This window comes from Glycine soja, chromosome 10 (assembly GCF_004193775.1).
Source record: "Glycine soja cultivar W05 chromosome 10, ASM419377v2, whole genome shotgun sequence".
Classification (NCBI taxonomy): domain Eukaryota; kingdom Viridiplantae; phylum Streptophyta; class Magnoliopsida; order Fabales; family Fabaceae; genus Glycine; species Glycine soja.
Genome location: NC_041011.1, coordinates 45,356,768 through 45,364,147, shown reverse-complemented (window position 1 = coordinate 45,364,147; position 7,380 = coordinate 45,356,768). Strand labels below are relative to the sequence as shown.

Below are 7,380 nucleotides of genomic sequence, written 5' to 3'. Positions count from 1 at the left end.
TTTTTGATTAAAATTGTTTTGAAATTTGATTTTATGCATTATTTATTAGTTAAGTTATTTTTAAGGTTTAATATAAACTTTTAAGTTTTAACATGGTTATTGAAATTTACTATTGTTTAATTAATTATTTATAGTAAATTTGATTGTTTTATTTTTCCATTGTGCAATTAATATTTTTTAAAAATCTATTGTTTACACATATTAATAATTATTTTTTAGTTGCGTACATAAAGATTGTTTTTATTACTTTATTATTAACAGTGATTTTTAGTCATTGATTTTTTAAAATTAATGTTTATTCTTAATTTATATTTTTTGTTAATTAAAATTTTTAATGTCGAATAATTTAAATTGTTGGCAACACATGTCTTGTAATTTGTTTTGTAGTAATAAAGAACAATATTTTCATTAATTTCATAAACAACCAAGTAACAACCAACACAATAACACTCCTCCATAGATTTCACAAAACAAACAACAATCAACATAATAATAGCATGCATACATAGATTTCATAAATTTAACTCTCAATTTATCCTTTCAACATGCTACCTCTCATTGAATCATATCACATCTATGTGAATTGGCACCTAATATAAAAAGTATCATCTACATAAAGGATGCGAGTATCAACCAAGGAGGGTGAGAAGAAAAGTCAGGTGTCTAAGCTCACATGAAGTCCCCTCGAATTTTAAATTACAATTTACGATTATTTTCATTGCAATTATTAACAAAGAAACAAGTACACTAGTTTCACACCCCGCATTTATTATCAGACCGTCACCTTTGTAAGACAAAAATACCATTATTTGTTATAGATAAGATAACATATACTTAGCTCCATTCCTTTGCTAGGGTTATTCGTGGGTTAGTTTGGTTTGGATTTAGGGAAAAATAAAATTTGAATCAATTGATTTTAATTAGTTCTTTGATCTGAATTTCAAGTTTTTTTTGCCTAAGCTGACTCAAATTCGGTTATGAGTATATTTTGGGGTTAATAGGAATTTATAATTTTTCTCTCTTAATTTTTTCTTTTTGAGCAAATAATTATTAAATTAATATCATTTAAGTTTCGGTAAGGAAAACATAATTAAATGAGGATAACAGAAATAATGAAAAAAAAAAACAAATAAGCCAGGGAAGTAAAGTAAAGGCGAACTTAGCACTAAACTGCACCCATAAGATAAGAAGAGAGAACAAGAAAAATACATAGAAATTCCAAGAGAATACAATTTCTTGTAGGAGGCAAAGGTAAGGTCAGATGCATGTGTAAATTGGAATAATTATAAAAAAATCATATTTCAAATAATAGTTTTGGTAGACTAAGTTTTCAACATTCTCATATTATGAATTTACTTCTACAATATTACTGGGTTCTCTAATTTTTCTGTCTTTAATTTCTTCATTTGTTGATTTAATTTTCCACCAATTTAAATTATTGTTTTTCTCATAACATTTTTAAGTCAATTTTCTTTAACTTCTTTTATTAATAAAATAATCATCTACCTAAGTACAAACAAAGTTCACCTGAATTCAACACTCCCGTTAATAATGATATCAGACTATGTTATTGGCCTATAACCAACTAAAAAAATAACATAAATTGTTAAAAAAAATAAAACATGATTAATTGATTAAATAAAAAAACTTCAACTATATGCAATAATTAAAAGAAAATAAACTAAAGTATCCAACACAAACATTGAAAAAAAACGTTGGTAAATTAAGCTTAAAAAATACAGTTTGATTCATGTATGTAAAATGTGAATACGATACAAAACTCGCTAATCATTCAACCTTCACTTGATAAAGATTAATTTACTCCTTAACAAGCTCAATATTATGACCTAAAGTTTGAATCTTGCAAATTACAAGTTGACATGGACTAGAACTAACTATTGAGCTGACTAAGAGTGAGAAGATTTGTCGCAAAACCTTTCTAAGTATATTGATTTTTGCATACCTAGCACCTAAAAAGCATATATCAAACTTAAACTATTGATGTGAAACATGAAAAAAAAAACTCTCGAGAAGAATGTTAACAATGTTGTAGATCCGTCTCTGATCACTTTTAGATTTGTCTCTTTTCTCTCGACCCCTAAAAAGAAGAAAAAGTGTTAGATACCACCATAAAATAGAAGAAGACAAGAAGAAAAGAAGAAAATACCATAGAAAGACAGAGAAGAGTCAAATTGGGAATTGAAGAAGGGAATTGAGAATAGAGGAATGAATTACTTGATGCATAAAAAGGCAAGGAATTTTTTATGTTAGATTGGAGGAGATGAGATCTGAAGCAGCCATGGATGTGATGTCTCTTAGTACATTGGTGCTCTAGATGACAACTATGGTGGTATGATAGTTGACACGAAGGATGTGAACAATATCAACTAGTGGGAACCAACCAACTGGAACAAAAAAAATTGGGAGACCGGACTGGATTTATGTGTGTTTTGATGTGTATTTTGTTTTTGTTATATGTAATTTTGTTTTCTAGAGTGGACATAAGTACTTAAGAACCCATCTTAGAAATGTTCAAGAAACTCCATTTGATCTTAAATTTTTTTAATAGTTTAGCTTTGTTTACTTGCTAAAAAAGATAAAATAATATAAAAAGTGGTAATGAAATAAAAAGACCAGATAAAACCATTTAAAAGATTGATAATTTAGCAAATTACTAATCAATTTCTAACAAGGTCTAATTCAAATCAAAATCCTCATAAAAAAATTAAATAAAAATCACATTACAATTATACAATTTAATAATTTGTTTAAAAATTATGATTGAATATTGGTTGCCAAACTAGTCTGAATGAATGGCCTACTCTACAATTTAGCACTGACACATGTTTTGTGAGTGTTGCGAACCGATTGGTTTGTTGCTAAATGATATTTTTTTTAATAATATTAGGACTAATTGACTTTGGTGATCATTCTTTTTATAATCATATATTTATAAAAGTCAAGCCAATATTTCTTATCTATGGATGAAAATAAGAAGTAACCTGAAGTATTTATGAGCTAAAATTTAGTCATGAGAATACTAACATTTTTATATAAGCAGTAGTTGTACAAGAGTAATTATAACATGAGTATATTCAAAGAAACTCCTTTTATCAACCAATAAATTTCAAATGTTCTCGTAAAAACATGACAACTTTATAACATGGAAGAGGTTTTTTATTCCACCAGATTTTGCTCATAAGCATGTAAATTTTGATATTTAATGATGACAAAAAAAAAATCAAGTAAAAATCACATGAGTAGAACATATCTTTTAAAATTAGAGTCTTACAAAAATTAAGGATTCTAAAGTTTATGGTTAGTGTTTACTTATCTTTCAAGTCAAATTTTGTATGAGTCTAAATCTATCTTTCAGAGGGTTAGAGCAAAAATAAAAATAATAACTAGGAGTCTTACAAAAATCAAGGATGTAAGGATGAAAAATTGGAATTGATGTATTGGGAGATGGATAGCTAACGAGGACGGGTTTTCATGTTGGCTCTCATGCTGGTTTAATGATCCTTTAACATGTGTTGCAGCAAGTCCGATCATGCAATAATCATAGTGGGCTGGGCTTTAATCACGGTATGGGTGTTGTTGAGTTGGGCACAAACTGCATGACAGATGAGTAGTGGGGAAAATCGTAGAATGGTGCTGTCCTTTTGTTATAGGATGACGCTGTTTAATTTCTGTTTATCGTGAATTCAATTTTGGCTGCATTTTTAGGCACTAACGCATTCGGTTGTGGAGTGCATGGATGGTTCATTTTTAGTACTGTCACTGTCATGATGCTAAATGTGATTCTATAAGTGCAGCTCCAGGAGTAATCAAATGGGATATTTATATTACTGTCGTGAAGTGGTTCTAACATGTATGCTGCAGCCTGCAGGTTTTGGGTCTAACATTTGTTTATGGTTAAATACATTAATATTTATTATAAGACTCATTTTTCTAATTTTTAATTCCTTTTCACTATCAAACTTCAAATACATGAATATTTATTATAAGACCCATTTTTTTTATAAAATTTATTATAAGACCCATATAAAGAACTCAAGGGAATTTACGTAAGTTCTCCGTAGCTCCTTATAACTAGAGTAACACTTCGTAGTTTTCATATAACTTATGGAATAATTCACCCAAATTGCAACATAACCTGGTAGCATAATTCTCCCTCATAACCCCAACTCATATTGTATATAAGGTGAATTGGATAGTTAAAAAAAATATTATAAATTCAATTTCTTTTATTAACAAAAACTAATATTTAGTGATAAAAAAAACACAAGTCATACCATATACCTTCATCAAAATCACACTAGCTAGTCACACCAAACGTCACATAACCCTCAAAACTCTGTTATTTTTATTTAACATCCTCAGCTATTTCGTCCAAGTTCAATTTTTTAAAAGGATACTATTTAGGCACAAAACTATAAAGCATTTTTGACATGTTCTTTGATTCAAAATTAGAATTTCCCCTTGGTACCAACATTTAATGTCAACCTTTATTGCACATGATACTAAAATGAAATTCTAATTTTGATTGAATAACAATACTAAAAACACTTTAAGGTAATGTACCTAAATTTTGTCCACTTTTAAAATGAAGAAAACCCCATATCTTGTGGAAAATAGGTGTCAATCTTCCAATTCTCATACCATGCTTCTTCACCCATCGAATCATCAAGCCTCCAAGTCTCATCTTTAAAAATATGTTGGGGTATTTCGACACAAGCATATCCATTAAAACGACAATCATCCTCATACGACATTAACAAGTCACTAATGTCAAGGTCTTGGAGGACACCTGTTAAGCAATGATTATGGTCATCTAGTGGCATGGATGCAGAAGGGTTATGATTCTCCCAGCTCGTTGCAATCAAATTCATTGTGTTGACTGAATCATTGACTGGCATCATAACCTTGGTACACCTCATCGGGTGAGGGGATTTTGCAGGATCAAGAACATTACCAGAGGAATTTTTTGAGCACTGTGGAGATTCAATTCTTAATTTGATAGGAATGTTGTTGTTATGGCTAAGAATTTTGTTATGCTTGTCCTTGTGCTCTGTCTTCTTTCTCAAATAAGTATTCCAATAGTTCTTAATTTCATTGTCTGTTCGCCCTGGTAAGCGTCCCGCAATTAGAGACCATCTACATCAAACCAATTAATATATAAATACATGAAGATGAAGAGAATTGTTAGTTACATATTCTTTAACATTTTTTTGATATATTCTTTATGTGACCAACAAAAGAAAACAGAAAAAGTAAATGCATCTATAATATAAATAGATAGATATACCACCTATTCCCTAAGAGCTTATGTAGTCTGATAATGAGATCTTCTTCATCCGAAGAAATGTTTCCTCTCTTGATATCTGGCTTGAGATAATTCAGCCATCGGAGTCTACAACTCTTCCCACATCTTTTCAAGCCTACATTTGGAACACCCAAAAAAAAATGAAATTTGGAAATAATTTTGAAACATATATGACCAAATAATTTTGCATTGTATATATACCTGCTCTTTTAGAAAGCTCTCTCCATTTTCTTTCCCCATGAACTTGAACGTCGTTCATAAGAATTTTGTCTTCTTCAGCAGACCAAGGACCTCTGTTCATAGCATATTGATTGTCACAATTGGCCTTTCTTCCCATCTTCTCTATTTATCTGTCTCTCTCGCTCTCTGTCTCTCTATTCTTGGATTCTGAAAGGTGTTGTGAATGCTCCCTTAAATACTTGCTCATTTTTCTTTTAATTAAGTACTTAAATATATTTAGTTTCTATGGTAGATTAATCAACTAATGATGATAACAGTTCTTAACTTGTTTAGTCCATTCAAATGGGACCGGTAGTGCCATAGTGGTGGTGTTCTTTTCCTTCAAGGAGAAAAGTAATTTAAACTATGAATATAATTTGTGCTTCTATTATGATTCAACCTTATTTCGTCCTCAAAATTTCGGTAAATATCAAATTAGTTTTGTACTTCCCTTTATAACATTAATATATTTTTTAAACCCCACTCACTGTTGGGATTCATTACTGCAGGAATTGGACATATTCCTAATATAAACTATAGTTTAATGTTAAAGAGGTGGCATTTCAATCAGATAAAGAGAAGTATGATTTAAAAAAAAAAAGTGCGACAAAATTATGACAAACAGATATCGAATATAGGATTGGTCACACCAAGCCTCGAAGGAGGCCAACTTAGTGGCTCAAAAACCAGAACAATCATACTCAGATATCATAACTCACGGGTCCCTCTTCAATTTGATTTGTATAGCAGCTCAAAAATCAATAACAGAAGTATAAGATGATTGCATTGCCATTTCTCACTATTATTGGTAAGAATCAATATAGCACGTGTAAAGTATATATTTTACTATTTACGGGAAAACCTCCCTTGTGTTTGTAAAAAGAAAAGGTGGTTAATTTTCTTTTTTTTTTTACTATGATTAATTAAATTTTTTGCCAAACATAATTATTGATAAAGTTAATGTTAAAGTAAAAATGTGAGGTGAAATCCTACATCGAACAGAAATAAAAAAAATCAAATACTATATAAGTAAAGAGAAGATTCATACATCTAAGCTTTAAGATTTAAAATTTTAAATTATTTATGTAGTTACTTAGTCAATAACAGATCACGAAAGTGAGAAAAATATAATAAAATTCATAAATTTTTTAAAATTTTCTTTTTTAATTTCTTTCCAAACAAATAAAAAATACTAAATATTTCTCCTATTCTTTCCTATATCTCTTGGCATGCAAATTACCCGAAACAAATACAACGTAAATCCATATAAACAAAAACTAAAGTATTTTCTTTGTACGTTATTCTCCTTGGAATTTAAACCAACCAACGACCATTGTTTTCACTATTTCAATCCCAAATGCAATATTAGTCCAATATAATAATGAAAAGGTGCACATCATACATAACCAAGACCCTTTCTTTTGATGCAACTCTACATCAATTTGAAAACTGTTCCCAACTACTATTGGAACCCTATCCTTGTTCCTTCACCCATACATACGCAAAAGGGATGTTGTTGCTTGTTGTCTGATGAAGGTGTTTGTGGCTTTGTGCACTGGTGATGGTTTGAAGGAGAAAAAACATTAATCTTCTCAACCATGCATCCAACTTCTAAGTGGCAAAAAGAAGGTATTTTTGTAAATACAAATAACAAAATAATTTATGTTTTGTTCTATTTTAATTTCTCTCTTTTTAGTTATAATATAAGTTGTGTAACTTTTTTAATAAGTGAATGTTTACGTTTTTAGTTATAATATCAGACATGCATTAATTAGATAAAAATATATTTATGCCACCTTTTTTATAAACATTATTTCATGTTTTTGTTTAAATAC

At 29.4% G+C, this 7,380-nt stretch overlaps 1 protein-coding gene across 1 annotated transcript; it reads right to left on the bottom strand.

Annotated features, from left to right (window-relative positions):
• Positions 1 to 4,524: 4,524 nt before the first annotated feature.
• Positions 4,525 to 5,693, bottom strand: LOC114370965 (transcription factor TT2-like). Its single transcript, XM_028328365.1, has 3 exons — positions 5,528 to 5,693; positions 5,312 to 5,441; positions 4,525 to 5,157 (listed from the first exon to the last, which is right to left on the bottom strand). The coding sequence occupies exons 1-3, from the start codon at positions 5,661 to 5,663 to the stop codon at positions 4,602 to 4,604; spliced, it is 822 nt and encodes a 273-aa protein (XP_028184166.1). The 5' UTR covers positions 5,664 to 5,693; the 3' UTR covers positions 4,525 to 4,601.
• Between the last annotated feature and the right edge of the window lie 1,687 nt (positions 5,694 to 7,380).

Excerpts from the sequence above, each read along its gene's own strand:
- LOC114370965 (XM_028328365.1), bottom strand. The coding sequence starts at position 5,663 with ATGGGAAGAAAGGCCAATTGTGACAATCAATATGCTATGAACAGAGGT. Across the intron at positions 5,442-5,527 it reads AGAGCTTTCTAAAAGAGCAG|GCTTGAAAAGATGTGGGAAG; the intron begins GTATATATACAA and ends TTCCAAATGTAG. Across the intron at positions 5,158-5,311 it reads CATAAGCTCTTAGGGAATAG|ATGGTCTCTAATTGCGGGAC; the intron begins GTGGTATATCTA and ends GGTTTGATGTAG.